Genomic DNA, 16,645 nt, shown 5'->3' with positions numbered 1-16,645 from the left:
TTCAGCACAGGTTTAACTAGTAACTAGTCAGTGAGCCAGAATCTTCTAATCTTTTCATGCTTTTCACAACAGGCATATCATAGCAGCAAGAAGAACCACAGGTGTGATTAATAACAGACATACTGCGCAGGCTGGGTAACTGACATGGCTTACCATGATATTTGAGTATAACAGGGCCATAATTAACATTATTACAAGAAACTGTGCTTTCACTGCTGTGACAAGTCAAGACCTGTTGTGAAACAAACCTATCGCTGGGCCCCGACACTGGCACACCCCATTGGAAAGCAGCCACTGATCTGCATTCACATCTGTGTTTGACAAGCCAAATGTCTGCTATGAGAATTATTTACTGCTGTTAACTGGGGGTGCAACAAAACCTTTATTTTACATTAAGCCTAAATTAAATCTGTACTACAAAGGGTCCCATTTTGATGAGTAATTTTCTATTTTACAACATTTTTTCAATTTAATGACAATTCAAGAGACCTGTTTCACAGCAGCCATGTTGACATAAAATAGTGGGGTAAACGCAGCTGTTGTCAATGATACTGATTAAGGCTCTGTTCCATTCAAGCCTGAGAATCATTGTTAATGACTGAGATGTCAGTCACATTCAGTGAAATTACCTGTTGCTGTTCCTGACACCACAATTCAAAAATAAATGTATGAATGGTTGTACACCTCAGTCAATGACAATTATGACCAGGGTACAGCTACAAGAGGAAAATAAGTCAATAAACAGAAGGCACACCTAGTGAGGACAGAGACATTTTTCAGTGGTGGAGGACTGAACCACTTTATTTGATTGGTCTGAACTCTTGTAATAGCCTACTAAGAGACATTGTGCGATACAAACATTGCATTTCAACATCATAGGATACACGGGTTTTCAAGTCTCAATTTCAAAAAAGACAAAAAAAAAAAACAAAAAAAAAAACAAAAAAACAAAACAAGAGTCACCACTGTGTGTTTGATAGAGAGCTGAAAAGATGCTCCAATTCTTTTTCGGCTTCATGTCGGATTTCTTTAAGATTCAAGTTTGTAAACTTTTTTGTCATTGCCTTTGTAAACACATAACATCCCATCTAAACAGGATGAAAAACAAAGATGTTGAAAATGACAGAAAATAAAAATCTGAACATGTGCTATGACAAATGATTCAAAATCAAAATAAAAGGAACAAAGGAAATATCAAGTTTAGAGCAGAATGGATTTGTTAACTGAGCAAAGTGAAAGCTGAAAAAGCCAAAATATGGTATTTTTCACATATCTAAAAAAAAAAAAAAAAGACTTCCAAAGGAACGTTACTGCCATTAATGAAGTTGACCTAGTATAATTCATATTCAAAGCTTTATGCCAGTTGATTGACACAATGAAAGCAGAGATTAAGTAGTCACGGCTTTGAATCGCCATGACAGCAAACTTCTAAACATTTAACGGTACCATACACTTAAAAACTGTAACTGTGATGCAAGTGTCACACGACAAAATCATGTACCAGCTACAAGAAGACAGGAAGTCAAAACATCCAGAATTCTGTGAGTGGTGGGAAAAAAAACTTAAAGCACATCTTAGTATACTCCTGTGCTGGAGGTTGAATAAGTTACACAGCAGGTAGTATGCTTTTTTTTTGTCAAAAGCTACAAAGCAAAAAAAGTGCAACAATGGTGCAGACCATTCTTTATGTTTGGTTAGTTTTGTCTTTTTGTGTAATGGAAAGACAATTTACAGAGTTCAGATTTTTGTCAGGACAGTATCAAAAAAAAGAAGAAAAAAAAAGAGGGACTACAGAAACAAATACAAACATCAAACACCAACGTATATCTCTGAGAAAATTAGTTAAAGCTGCCTTCTTTCTCAAGTCACAAGGCATGGCAAAACCTGACATACTTTTTTTTTCTTTACCATGACAACGTTGCAGAGCAGATCATTCTGGACAAGTTGGAAACTGCAGAGAGAGACAGCTACATGTGACACACCATGGCTCTATTGAAAAAAAAAAAAAAACATTGGCTCACTCTCGTTATTCAGACGGGGTCCAGGAGTAGTCATAAGGATATCTTTTCCGGCAAAATTAAGCTTATATCAGACTTTTCACCTTTTCTGCTATGACACCAGTGTTCTCAACTTTGTTTTGAAGACATTTCTCTGTCTAGAACGGGACGAGAAGTTAACCTCTACCATCTGATAGTTACAATCCATGCATCATCTCCGCAACGTGGCGAAGACAGGCAGCAAATATCAATGCTGTTTGAAATGATAAGTCTGTTTCATCCTTGGATGTCCACTGTGTTCAGGCTGTGGTGGTGCTTGGTGGATGGCGCGCAGGGTGGCACATTTTCTGTGCTCCACACATGGTCAAGTACAAACCAAAAAAGGTCCGGTCTCTCTTAGCGTCGCTATGGTAAAAATATTAGAGTGGGTGTCAGGTGTTGTGGGGGTGGGCGTGGACTGGGAGAGACCAACTGTGACATTAAAGATTACACCCCGACTCTTCCCGTTTGAAGTGGATCAATTTAAAAGCGACATTAAAATAAGAAATAATCAAGTTAAGAAAAACACTGCAAAAGGTTACTCTATTTACATACAATGATTTTCTTAAAGACAAGGTATATCTTTACAGAAATCAAACAAAAATTCAGAAATAGTCTCTTATGTTGTTTCTTTTTACATAATAAGTTCTTCATCTTCACTATAACTCATGTCCTCCCCTCAGACGAGTTCTTGTTTATTTCCCCGACAGGCTGGGTGAGTGCTTCCGGACCAAAAGCGAGTCTTGTTCTGGAGAGCCCTGCCTGTCACAGGCTGCTGCTGCTGCTTGTACTGTCAGCCTACAGCCAGGGGGTGCCATAGCACCAAAAATAAAAAGGACACCACCCCGTCTACTCGTCGCCCTTGCCCTTGAGCGAGGTTAGTTTCTAGGAGAGGGGGGTGAATGGATAAGCCTCAGCGCGGGCCTCTCTTCTGGTTATTGGGGCTGTATCAAGCCGGGCTCAGTCGTCGCTGTCAGACAGGGTCTCGTATTGCTCTGACAGCAGAGACTGCCACACGCGCTGCTGGGCCACCGGGGCTCCAGCTGGAGGTGGCTGCTGCTGCTGCTGCTGCTGTTGTTGTTGCTGCTGCTGCTGCTGGCTCTGTATGGCGGGGGAAGCTATGGAGGTGGGAGGCGTGCTGCTTAATATGCGCATGGTCAGCGGATTGTATGGAAACTGCATGGAGCCTGCGCAAAGAAGAAGAGAAAGCGATCAAAATGTACATTAATCAGATTTGGGTATTTCTGTTTTTGATTTTACAAGAGACAGCTTTGAGGCAGCGGAGTCTGAATGGCTCACCTGCAGATGAGGGTCGCTCGTCCCAGCTCCACTGGGGTTGGCCTTGGGCTTGTCTGTGATAATCTCCCTCGGAGTGGACGGAGGACACTGAAGAGGGACGCTCCCCTCCAGAGTAGGCCTGACCCAAGTTAGGTGACTTGGATTTCCGGCTGTTGGCTTTGCCCTGTTTCTGCTTCCCTGCAGATTCAAACAGGCAGAGGTAGTAAATCAGCAACGTGTTAAAATTAAGAGCCCATGTTGCATTAAACCACCAAGGCTGAGGATGCCTTTAACAAAACGAGTAACATAAAATGACAGTAAGGATTTCCTTAGGATGTTGTAAGGGAACACTCTTTGATCTTTAAGTGTTTGCCCGTAGCTACTTGAGTATCATGTGTCACTATGAGGTCCTTAGCAACTATTTACCTCAAAAAACAATCAGTGATCAATACTAATCTCTTAAAGTGAAATAATTTGTGTAATATGAAGACAATCGCTGAATTTATGGTGATTGAAGGAGATAATACGCATTTTTCAGGACGGAAAAAAATCCATTGGTTTGATTGATCTACAACTTCTAAGAAAGTAGAGATTTAATGTCTGGCTTAGTAACTTAGCACCTAGGTATCTAAAGTTAACATAACTCTTTCTCATACATTTACTGTAGTTATACTCATTCATTCATTCATTCATTTTCTGTAACCGCTTAGTCCGTAAGGGTCGCGGGGCTGCTGGAGCCTATCCCAGCTCACATTGGGCGAGAGGCAGGGTACACCCTGGACAAGTCGCCAGTTCATCGCAGGGCTGACACATAGACAGACAACCACTCACACTCACATTCATACCTACGGGCAATTTAGAGTCACCAATTAACCTAACGTGCATGTCTTTGGACTGTGGGAGGAAGCCGGAGAACCCGGAGAGAACCCACGCAGACACGGGGAGAACATGCAAACTCCACACTCCACACCACCGTGCCGCCCCTGTAGTTATACTGTACTACTGAAACTGACCAGTTTTTACTGACTCCTGTCAATGTTTGGCTCTCCTTTCTCAGTGTCACAGTAATATCTTCATATCTAATTGTTTCTTCATCTAGATCTTGTTTCATAACAAGAATTGTCACATTGATTTTGTTGTCTGTCGTACTTCTTGCCACATCTTCTGCTTGTGTGCATTTTTTATGGCTATTCAATTTACTTTGGATTATGTGACTTTTTGTATTGTCTTTGTTGTCTGTTTTGGAGTAGCCAACACAAAATAAAAGCTAACACTGACAATAATTCTGTGAAGTATATTACGGGAGAATATAACTGAAGTATAAACATGCTTAATGAAGTGCACGTGTGCAGTAACTTGGTCTAAACACTTGGGCAAGGGGACAACCTAAAAGGCTTTGTGCAGCGCCCCTAAATGCTCCTACATCCCCTAGCTTAAGGAAATATTTTGCTTAAGGGACAAACTTAGGGTAGTTTACACAACAGGACAAAGATCACTTCTGAACATTAATTCTGTAATGACATTGTAATTAGTGCCTACCCATACTGGGTGATGGGTTAGTCTCCTGGCGGCCGTCACCACCTGTGCTGGCTGTGTTGTTGATGGCACATTGAGCCCCTACTCCTCCCTGGTGCTCCTCCTGCCTCTCCTCCAAGTTGCCCATCAAGGCTTTTCGGATGATGTCCTCCAGGCCCAGGTTACTAGCTGGGTCACTGAAGGAGTGATTCCTGGGATTGATGCTGCCTACAAATCAACAACACAACAAAACATGTAATGAGAAATGAGACAACAGTGAAGACTGAACTGTGAAGTGTCTGAGTGAGTTACGCTGCCACTTACTGGAACTGGTAACAGCAGGCAAGTTGAAGATCTCTGTGCCTGGTTGTGCGTTTCCTGCAAGACAATGATTAGCTGTTGAAAAAAAAAAAAAACAAATGTCTGACAAGAAACTTAAAAATGGTCCAGTAAATGAAGTTGTTCCGATGTTATCACATGCTCAGTTAGCTTGGAAAATTAGAAGCAGCCAGAAACAGAAATTACTTGCATGCACACGTATTAACAGTTTGTTCCATCGTTTGATGCATGCATGTTAGTTTGAAGGCACAGTTAAACCCAAAACACAGTCTTCCTCTTAACTGTAGTGCTTTTAATCTTTCTAGATTGTTTTGATGTGAGTTGCAGAGTTTTGGACATATTAGCTTGAGAGATGTCTCAAAGTGCAAAAATACATTTGAATGTGTCTTTGCAGAAATCATTACTTAGTGAATTGTGCATCTACAAATGGATGAGAGGCTCCTGCTAGTGACAGTGCAGAATCAAAATTTTTATGGTGTCCTCCAGCGTGGTGATACAGTTGGCAGGTGTTGTTTGGTAGAAAGAAAATACTTCCTACATGAAACTGTTTGCAACTGTGGATTACCTTGAGTAAACACAGTAATGACTTCTGAAATTAGACATTGCTGTTGAGTTTTTCAAATGTTTCTTTTTTTTTGGTGCTTTGGGCACCAAAAGTCGAGTGGCAAAACAAGCACAACACGTAAGAGGAAAAAAAAATTGATTTTAGGTTGAACTGTCCCTTTAAAGTAAGAGGATAAGAGAAGACCCACTTACCAACATCAGAATCACCGACACCAGAGGTGGAGTTCAACTTACGAAAGATCTCCTGCTTCTTGGATTTCACCATTGGCGATGTGTTCTCCAGCTTGGTGAAGAAGGAAGGCAAATAGCTGACACTCCCAGGGGACCGCGAGTCACTCCTGTAACCAGACAAAGGGCAGAGAGTCAAACAGCAAAAGGGCAACAGGGGCAACAAGCCTTGGGCACTAGGCCCTTTCAGCTCCACTGGGATGTCAAACAACTGCTGACAGGAGGGAACGCTCTGCCTGCTGGCATCCATACAGGAAATTGATTTACAGCCTAATACAGTCAGGCATCAAATGTCAGGGCGCTAACAGGAAAGTAACTTTAGCAATGTGTAGATCAGGAGTAGAAATTCTGTTATTTAATATTAACAACATAATTAAAGCTGACAAGACCTCTATATCAGAGTACACATATACAAGTTGCACAAAGAAAAATCCTCTCCCCTCTCGTCTACATTCTACTGTAATCAACTACTACTGTATGTACCCTTTAAATTGTTTCATCAACAATATTCTAACGTTTAATATGATAGTTTGCATTTTTTGAAGTGAGGTTGAGGTAGATGTTGGTCGACACACCCACAGTTTTAAAAGCACCAGGGTTCCCAGTTTAGGAAACTAAGAAATATAATGCTGTGGACAGGGTCAGCAGCAAAGCAGCACATTTTAGCCCCCATTAAGTAAGTCAAATATCACTCTGTACAAAGCCACCAGACTCCTTTGTCAAAATCAATAATTTTACCTCACAGAACACAGAAGCTGCTGGTCTACCACTGCCTTGATCTGTTAGTTTGTCTGTGTTATTGTGTGACTTTTTCCAAACTAACCTTTTAAAACACCAAAGTAACACAATAACACAAGCAAACTGACAGATCAAGGCAGCAGTAGAGAGGCAACTCCCAGGTCTGTGCAATAAAATTACTGATTTTACCCATGGGGTTCAGTTGGTTTGGAGAAAATGATATGTGCCTTATGTAATGGTGGTTTCATGTCAGAAGAGGCTGTCTGATGTCAAAGTAAAGTGGAGAAAATATTCTAAATATAGTGAATACTAAAACTAATACTGATTTTTTTTTAGTTGGGTCTTTTTTTAACAGGCTAAAATACATTTTGCTGCTGACCCTGTCAACAACAGTTCATTGTTTAGAATTCATGCTGGTACTCTGTCTCTCTTTCTCTGCTTTGCCATGTATGTAATGCGCTGACTACCCCACTTCAAATAATACGCCCTATCCCTTTAATATAAATATCAAAACTGATTCAGAGTCTATTTCAATCCGTTTAAAGAAATGACTGATAGAATTAAACTTCAAGGTGCCACATATCCTAGCTGTGGAGATCCCACACCTGATCTCGGAGTTGTCAGCCTCTCTCCTCTGAGGTGGAGGCCCTCCACCCTCCTGTTTGTCCATGCCTTGGTAGCTCTGTGGTGGTGAGATGGGTTCATAGTTTTCCATCTGCCTGCCCCCTCGCTCTGGAGATTTACCCGGCCTGGGCAGGGAGCAGAGAGACACAAATGTTAGCCAGTGGTTGAGGAGAAAATCTGATTATTTCAGAGCTCGCTGGCTGGTCCATGTACCTGGCTCTAGACTTGTCTGGGGCGTTCTCTGGGGAAACTCTGCTGGAGGGTCTCTGATGGTGTGGGGCCTGGACCTGATTCTCCGGACTGTAGCGGCTGGGTACCTTGGCTCGACCCGAGGAGGACACAGGTGGCACCACGCTCTGGAATGTGGCCGAAGCTGAAGAGGAGACGGGAGGAGGGTCCTGATTCCGGGCGAAGTCCTGGGTTATGATATGCTGCATGACAGGGAGTGACCGCAAAACCAGGTTAGTTAGATGTTATGGTAAAACCTCGCATTACTTTTTCAGATTCTCTAGCATTTCTTACCGAAATATGGTCTGCCAAGGTCATGACCCGGTGTGTCTTGGAGACCTGGGAGTAGCTGTCAGCCTGGGACGAGGGGGGCTGCTGGGGACTGGGCTGTGGTGGCTCTCCTGATGGCCGGTAACGGCTCATGTCATAGGCCCGCATGCCAGCTGGTGAAAGTTGACAAAGAACAGAGTGATGCATAAAATTTCCCAAGATAATTGTCTATTTATGCACCTGTTTTGGCAATGTGATCTGTTAAAAAGTTTCTAGAATGTGACTAATTTATTCACCAAAGCAGTCTTCAAAATAGACTTAGATTTTTAAAAAATGAAATCTAAGAAAATGTACAGTAGTCATTACTATAACATATTTTGGAAAGAAATGCACACTTGTAATTTGAAAAATAGAATCACCTTTGACTTTTAAGTGGTTCCTGGAGCAAATACCAGAATTCTTAGAGCTCTTAGAGCTTAAGCCTAGAAACAAATTACTGGGAATATATTTTCCAAGATCTTTGGTTCCTGTTATCTGCTACTCCATTCCTGATCTCCTACTTCAAGAAGAGATCAATAAACAATGGAAATAGGAATACCATAGAACATATGTTAAGTTATTGTTACTTATGATTCCATCACTGTTTCTGTTTTTTGCTTTGTTTATAGTGTAGTGGAGACTCTGGGTAAGGTGAGGGAAGATGAGACTAGGAGGAGCTAACACACTGTATGCCAACAGCTACTGATCTACATTTGTTTGCAGGTGACAGGAATAAGTGCAAGTGGAGTCTGGTGACGAGACGGCTGCAAAGGAATGGAGTCTCAAATGACGAGGTCAGTGGGTTAAGTCATTCAAGCTATGGTATGTTTACTCCACTTGACTCACAGCTAAATTTAGCCTTTAGCCCCAGACAAATCCATTAACGTCATGCTTGACCTGAAGCAAGAAATCTTTGAAACAAATGAATTGAAACATTATTCAGTTATACGACCTGTTCCAAAAATGTATGCTCAAGCTCAGGAGGTATTGCTCATACCTGCTGCCTGTTGCCCTTCTTCTGGTTTGTCCTGCTGCGACTGGACTGGAGAACTAGCAGGACTAATCACCTCGATGGCTCCTCCACCGGTGTTGTCATATCGACTGGATGACACTGAAGGACAAGTGTGGAAAAATAGATAGCATTTATGCAAAACAAAGGATACAATATTAAGGTTTGACCATGATCTACTCTTCTTTTAAATCCACCCAGCTGCGTCGCACTGCGCTTAAAGGGACTGTTCAGATTATATGATGTGGGGTCGTATGAGGTACTTATCGATAGTCAGTGTATTACCAATAGTAGATGCCAGTCAGCACTCCCAGTTCGTAGAAGCAGAGAGGCGCACTAGCACGGAAGGTGAGCAATGTACTGCTGTGGACAGGATCAGCAACAAAAGGTATTTCAGCCAGTTAAAGAAAAGTTCACCTAAAAAAATATCATCTTAAATGCACACTTTATTTAGAATATTTTCTCCACTTTGTCATCAGACAGCCTTTTCTGACAGGAAACCCCCCATTAAGCCAAATATCTCTCTCTTCAAACCAACCAAATTATACAGGTAAAATCAGTAATTTTACCTCACAGAACATGGTAGTTGCTGGTTTACCACTGTCTCAGTCTGTTAGTTTGTTTGTGTTATTGTGTGACTTTGGTGAATCCTAACTAACATTTTAAAACACCAAAGTGAGAAAATAATACAAACAAACAGACTGCAGCATTGGCAGACCAGCAACTCCCATGTTATGTGAAATTAAATTACAGATTTTACCCTTGGACTCTGGTTGGTTTAGAGAGAGCAATATTTGGCTTGTGTAACGCCCAATCAGAAAAGGCTATCTGACAGCAAATATTATAGAGCATACACTTAAAATAATATTGATATTTTTTTTTAGGTGGATCTTTCTTTAAGCCTCTAAAATTTGCTATAATTATTTAGCTTCCATGTTGGTACTTATTGAACACGCCCCTCTGCTTCTCCAACTGGGGGCATGTTCAGTACCTCATATAACCCCTCATCAAATAATACAAACAATTTCTTTAAGTGCAGTTGAAATAATATCAGCTAACTCTTAATTAACATGTATCTACCACACTCACAGCTACTGGAGGAGTCAGAGCTCTGAGAGCCTCGTTCTCGTGAGTCTTTGTCCGAGGCTATCTGCCGTGTGATGATGACATCAATGAAGTTAGCGGCTGTGATAGTCGTCTTTCCACGGGTCCGGAGCTCCTCTTCGATGCGGGACTTTGAGGTTTGAGGGCCCTTATCCTTAACTCCAGGGCTCTCTGAGTAAGCTGAATGGGGCTTTCCCCCTGGTAGAGACATTGCACCATATGGTGACTGCATGGATCGCCGTTCTGCCTCCTGTTGCTGCTGTTCAGAGAGACTGGCGGCTCGCCGAGCAGACATGTCATCATCCCGTTCATGTTTGCTATCCTTCCCCTTGGCCACATCCATGAGTGGGGCAGAGGCAGCAGCAGCATCCACCAGAGCAGCCAGAGCATCAGCTGCAGTACTGTAGCGAGAGTTACTTGGGGCGGCTGTTGTTGCTGCTGCTGTATGAGGCCTGAGGGTGGAGTACAGAAATCAAGGCATCATGCATATTTCCTGAAGGATGGGATCAGTTAAATAAAAAAACCCACCAAATGCATCTGAAGTCCATAACTGAGAATTTAATGTAAACTAAAGACCTAAAACACATTTCTGAAGCATGTGTCTCTAACAATCCTCAACATAATACATAAAAACAAATACACAAAGAGTGAGTGTGAACTGATAAAAGTTAGAAAATGAAAGACTTACATTAGTGAGGTGATGACACTTTTGCCCTGGAAGATGCTCGGTCGCTGCTGAACTACTACATCCTGCGTCCTAAGCGAGGGAGAAGGCGAGTGCAGATAACCTCGACTCACTGGCCGGCCTGGCTGCTCTGGTCCACCTGATACACACACACACACACACACACACACACACACACACACACACACACACAGGAAACATTCTAACATTGTATTTCAAAATTAAGTGCCTAAGAGCTGCGCTGTCAGCAGTCATGACAGGAATAAGCTACTCTATGTATACACTGTCTACAGCACTGTGTAGTGACACAAATGTTTTTTTTTACTGTTTTGTTCATATTGATGTGTAATATAAATACATATACAATAGCATGATCAAAATATTCTGCAAGACTCTGACTGCATACAAAAAATCTGCAGTGCAGACTCAGTAAATATACAGGATGCGCTTTTTTTAAATGTACAATATGTATGTTCTGCCACTAGGGGTCTCTCTCATGTTTAAAACAAGAAAAAAATGTGTAGTTTGATCCCCATTATTTTCCTCATTGTAAAAACAATCTATATGACATAACTCAGGCAGAAAACATGTTCATGGACGAGGTAATAGTTTTAATCATGTTATGTTAAGTCATGTTCGTTGGCTTCAAGCCTCATGTATGTGACACATCCTGTGTCTGAAAGTTATAGCAACTAGCAGCTAGCAGGAACTTTGCCTTGAATAAAATACAGATTTCTCAGGGTTTGCCCATTGTTGGCAACATTTGGGAAAATTCAAGTACACAACTCAACAGAATATGTAACGTTTTGTTTTGAGACATTTTAATGCAGGAATGTTACATATTATAGCTTCAACAAATTATATTAATGTAACATAAGAAAAGCAAGATACTATTCAGTGAATGTCACGTCATATCAGTGATCTTTGGTCAGAGCAAACCCAGCTTCATAGACAAAGACGTAAATATTGGCTTCTCTATTTGGGTTCCATTCAATCTTTGTTTTACCTTCCATGCCAAACTGCTACAAAGAGAAGCTTTTTTCACAAAGCACACATTAGCTACATTTATATGGAACGTAATATTCCACTAATAATCGTAATGATACAGTCCAATCAGAATAAAAATGCCTCATGTAACCACCTCAATCACAAGAGACTGGCCTGATCACAAAAGGCTGTATCAGGGCTTTGATAATCCGTTCAGTAGAAGAGAATATTTGCATTGAATTCCCATATAAATACTTAATCCAATTGTTTCTCTCTGTCTGGAATAAATAAACTCAAGCATATTCAAGTGTTCGAAAAGATGAGTGAAGCTGGAATCATAAAATGATACAAACATAATGAATTTGAATTGAACTCACAACTCTGCTTTACTTTTAAACAGCAACACAACAACTCACCTCCGCGAATGTATTCAGCGGTTCGCTCCCGATCCCGCTCTCGCTCTCGCATTTCTCGGTCCCTCTCCCGCTCTCGCTCCCGTTCTCTCTCCCGGTGCTCCCTTTCTCTTTCCTTTTCTCTCTCCTTCTCCTGCTGCTCCCGGTCACGCTCCCTCTCCCGTTCCCTCTCTGCACTGGCAGCGGCGGCAGCAGCAAGGTGGGCTGGGTGGCCTGAGGACAACATCAGACATCACACACAAACACACACACAATTTATACACGCATTACTCACAGAGTCTCAGCAGGATGGATCAGGCGTCCTTTATAAATCTGAACCATATGGCCATAAGACATGAATCTATCACAACACAATGGTGGTAATATTCTGTCCCAGGGATATTACCATACTATTATGGTGCTGTATATCACTGTAAATATTCATAACTCTTTGAACTCTGACAAATTCTAATTTAGACTTTAGACAATTAAGAATTTAGTTTTTTTTTTTTTTTTAATCTTAATTTAAGTTAAACCTAAAAACAACTTGGCAGTCCAAAATGGAACTGAAAACAACTATAAACCTATCAGATCATTTCAGTACCTCTCAGTTTTGTAAATTACTGCTTTAGTGAATTCATGTCTACATATCACAAGTGTGTTCAGATTAGATAAAATGATGTTACAGAGTTTCATCTGCAGACAAAAACAAATTGTTAAAGTCAACCATTCAAAGATGAGCAGGGTATAAACCGGGGGTGTCAAACATACAGTTCGTGGGCCAGAAACAAAAGGGCAAAAGAGTCCAATTTGGCCCACTGTAAGTGGAAAAAATGCAAAAATGCAAATGCCAGCAGCTTCAGTACAAAATAAACTGTATCACACTTGATTGTAAAACAATACTGGTGGAACCCTGTTGGGAAGGCACTGCCCAAACTTTCAATGTGTAAATGGTTTGTAAGGCAAGAGATAATGTTACATTATTCCTCATTAGCTTCCTCTTTGGCCGGTGTCATGTGGTGATGCCAGAATTACTACACAGGTGTGGAAATTTAAAAAAATTCTAGATCTTGACAAGTTCTCTGAATCATAAAGAAATAAAATACTATATTGTTCAGTTCCAAAATACATAAATGCTTTGTTGATTTGTAGATGCAATAGTGATCTATAAATTGTAATGCATATTTAATGATGGTCGACTGAATGGGAGTAAACTGAGTCACTGTTGAAATTGCACTTGCATTTACATCTCAGCCTGTTCATCACCTGTTTTGTAAATTAATGGTTCATTAATGTGAACATTTTCAGAAAAAGGGAAAAATCTGGAGGTATTGTTATAGATATTGTTACAGTTATTATGCATTCACTTTTCTGGTCTAGCCAGCTTGAGATCAAATTAGGCTGTACGTGGCCCATGAACTAAAGAGAGCTCGACACCCCTGGTATAAAAAACATTTCACATGTCAAACTTAGACTTTTGTGCCCCTACAATGATCTATTAAGGAGCACAATTTCTTGACACAAAGTTCACCCTGTTGTTGTGCAACAGTCAAACAGCTCTGTGAGAATCCCTCCCAGTTTGACTGCAGGAAGGCTCAACTTGATCTGTGACTGGACAGCAGAACTGACCTGTGACACCTCAGGCCAGTGCAGGGCCGCACTCTCACAGAGGTGTGAGGGAACACGGAGATCGTTGGCAGGGAAGATAAGGGAACACGGGGTGTAGGGTTGGGGGAGGGAGGGGTCCTCACCTGGCGATATGGAGGTTGGGTTGAAAGCCCTAGGAGGGAAAGGGGGCTGAGCTCCAGGGAGGTAGGCGATGCGTTCCAAAGTGGGAGTACCTGTTCCCCCAGGGTGAGGCAACAGGATAGTTGGAGGCATCTGGGCTAGATCAATAATCCCTTTTACAGACAGAAGCAAAGGGCCAACGGTGAACAACAAGAACCGATCCATCAATTTCTGAATGTATGAACACCGTATACACTTAACTGTAACCCATCACCTACATCTGTTAGTGCTCCCAAATACAGATTGATCAGTAAGCAACAGGGCTGCAAAGGGAGTGGAATAGTGGTCAACTTGTAAGAGGCAACCACTCAGCAAATGGAGATTTGCATGACCATACCCAATCAGAAAATTGAGTAGTAGCCGAATCAGTTGCAGCCCCAATATAAAGAGCAAATCAGCAGAATTGGACTAGGTCATTTGCTTCTGGGCGTCTGGAAAAGGTAGCCACTACTTCACAAGCACACAGTCTGCATACTACAGCCCCTCCTCACCCACAGCCCCTCCCCTGCCTGGTGAGGCAGGCGAGGAGGAGGGTCAGCTGGTGGAGGGCCGTACCTCGAGCTCCGGCTGGGTAAGGGATAGCGACAGGCTGTTCCCGTGGCGACATGCCTCGGGTCATGTCAGGTCTAGGGATGACTTGCATCTGCTGGGAAGTGATATAATCGTTGAGGATGGTCTGCCGTGTGTTCTCCATGGTGTACAGCTGGTAAGTGTTGTGGTAGCCTGTTGGAGATGGCTGCCGGGGGAACATGAACGCTGTAGCAGTGGACAGAGGAGAGGGGAAAAAAAACAGAGAAAATAAAACATATGAACAGAAGGCTCACAGATACTGATCGCAACTGCTGACGTCAATAGCTGAAAAAGATCCTGGGCATATAGTGCCTATGAATTAGACAGCCTGAGTTGCTTTCGTCAGTTTACTCAGATTTTTTTTTACAGATATTTTGATTGAAGCAAAATAGTTGTTTTTCCAAAAACAAGTACACATGAGAAGACAAATAAACAAAGTACCCCCTACCAAACCCACTGCCCTTGTATGGAAATTTCTTCCTCTTTCACAATTGAAAAAAAAAATTACACTTTACAATTCATGTCATTTTAACATTAGTTTGTTTAATATAAAATAATCAGTTAACAATTTGTTAATGGATCATTAGTTCACTCAGTTTCTACAAACATTATTTGGGTGCTCTTATAAAGTTGCACATGGTGATTATGTTATGGTACGTACTTTCATATGTAACTCGCATACATTAGGTTTCATGGGCGAACTTGTGTAAGTAACATGCTTATTTTAGCACATCATCTTTTCCTAAACCTAGCCAAGTAGTTTTTGTGCCTTTATTTTCAAAGTTGCCTGGACACTGCATATTCATTGCTAACTTGAACACAGAAGTTGACCAAGCTGCCATATTTGATGAGTTGGGAGTGAGAACACATCATCCATAAACATCTGGATGGTTATTGTGAAATTGCAACTGATGTTTATAAAACTTTTTGCTTATATATTGTGTAATAAATAGTTTATTAAGTATATATAGATATCTATATTTAACTATCAATTTAGCATTAATGAATTATGGTTATTGTAAAGTGTTAAGAAAATGAATAATCAAGTAAGGTATGAAGTCCTAATGTATGTTAATAAAGTATATATTACAACATGAAGTACACAATGGGTGGGAGCACAGGAGGACATATTTCCATACTAATTCACTAGTAAAGGGGGTGTAATGATGGCAGTAAGGCCAGAGGACTCGAGTTCAAACCTTAAAAACACTACAGTAAAATTCAAGTGCTATCAAGAATTGTTTTTCCCAGCAGTGCCCATGAATAATACAAAATATTTTTTTTATGATAGTTCACATGAAGTCCTTATAGTTAGTTTATAGGTATGGTGTGAATAGTGATTTAATGATAATGATTTAAACACTATACCAGGATCCAACACTCTATGGAACAGGGTGGGGTCGAGATGTGGAGGCAGGTGGGGTCGGTACACTTCTCCAGGAACAACGGGCCTGTGGTGGGGGTCGAAGGGGCTATGAGAGGCTACAGGGTCACCACCTGACACGGGGGACTTGGCTGGGACGCTGTCCCTCTGTGTCGGGGTCATGGCACTCTTTCTTTCATGAGAAGCAGATTTCGCAGAGCTCATGCCACCTTTGTAGGACAGAGGAACACACATGGTTTCTCTAATTAGTTAAGGCTTAGTTTTAAAACACTTCATGTTGTGTCATGGTTGTATGTATGTCACAGAAAACAAAATCATGGATAAAAGTTCACCCAGAGTACACATTACATTAGTCCTAATATGCTTATTCTAGCAAATAAGATGACCTATTTTGACAAGGTAAATGTGTAATTCAGTTTTGTCCAACACTAGAATTGTTGTAATTATAGAGTAAGACAAGTAATGAATGGCTAAGAAGGGCTGCAGTTCCAGAGTCTGTGAATAAAATGGTTATGAATATACCCTCTGGACCACGCCCCAGCATGGGTGACCCTCTGGACACGGGATTGGTGCTGTAGTTAACAGGGGTCCTGCGAGCGTTGGCGTCATCATACATGCCCGGGCTAAGCTGGGATTTGCTAGCCTCCTGGTGCGTGGAACGCAGGACCGAGGCAGTTGAGTTGACCACAGACGTGTGGCGCACTGCTTTGCTCTCCTCGTACTTGACTCGTTCCATGGCCTCAAGCTGGGGCATGTTGTGAGAAAGCTTGCTGGGACTGGTGATTAAGGACTTGACATTGTGCTTGATGGTAGGCTGGTTGAGAGAGTGAATCTGGTAAAGGAAAGGAACAAAAGGTCAGTATCACT

At 41.6% G+C, this 16,645-nt stretch overlaps 1 protein-coding gene across 1 annotated transcript in view; it reads right to left on the bottom strand.

Moving 5' to 3' along the window:
- Positions 1 to 772: 772 nt before the first annotated feature.
- Positions 773 to 16,645, bottom strand: part of ncor1 (nuclear receptor corepressor 1) — a 78,743-nt gene continuing 62,870 nt past the window's right edge. The window contains exons 31-46 of the mRNA XM_084730801.1: positions 16,301 to 16,610; positions 15,763 to 15,987; positions 14,380 to 14,580; positions 13,788 to 13,937; positions 12,061 to 12,270; positions 10,661 to 10,796; positions 9,958 to 10,424; positions 8,857 to 8,970; positions 7,845 to 7,993; positions 7,536 to 7,753; positions 7,304 to 7,447; positions 5,925 to 6,070; positions 5,154 to 5,207; positions 4,854 to 5,057; positions 3,336 to 3,512; positions 773 to 3,223 (exon numbers count right to left, since the gene is read on the bottom strand). Coding sequence (XP_084586927.1) covers positions 2,997 to 3,223; positions 3,336 to 3,512; positions 4,854 to 5,057; positions 5,154 to 5,207; positions 5,925 to 6,070; positions 7,304 to 7,447; positions 7,536 to 7,753; positions 7,845 to 7,993; positions 8,857 to 8,970; positions 9,958 to 10,424; positions 10,661 to 10,796; positions 12,061 to 12,270; positions 13,788 to 13,937; positions 14,380 to 14,580; positions 15,763 to 15,987; positions 16,301 to 16,610 — 3,132 coding nt within the window. The 3' untranslated portion in view covers positions 773 to 2,996. The remainder of the gene's footprint in view (positions 3,224 to 3,335; positions 3,513 to 4,853; positions 5,058 to 5,153; positions 5,208 to 5,924; positions 6,071 to 7,303; positions 7,448 to 7,535; positions 7,754 to 7,844; positions 7,994 to 8,856; positions 8,971 to 9,957; positions 10,425 to 10,660; positions 10,797 to 12,060; positions 12,271 to 13,787; positions 13,938 to 14,379; positions 14,581 to 15,762; positions 15,988 to 16,300; positions 16,611 to 16,645) is intronic.

The sequence above is a fragment of the Lutjanus erythropterus genome, chromosome 11, assembly GCF_056507025.1.
Source record: "Lutjanus erythropterus isolate fLutEry1 chromosome 11, fLutEry1.hap2, whole genome shotgun sequence".
In the NCBI taxonomy this organism is placed as follows: Eukaryota; Metazoa; Chordata; class Actinopteri; order Lutjaniformes; family Lutjanidae; genus Lutjanus; species Lutjanus erythropterus.
This window is presented reverse-complemented; position numbering and strand designations above follow the sequence as displayed.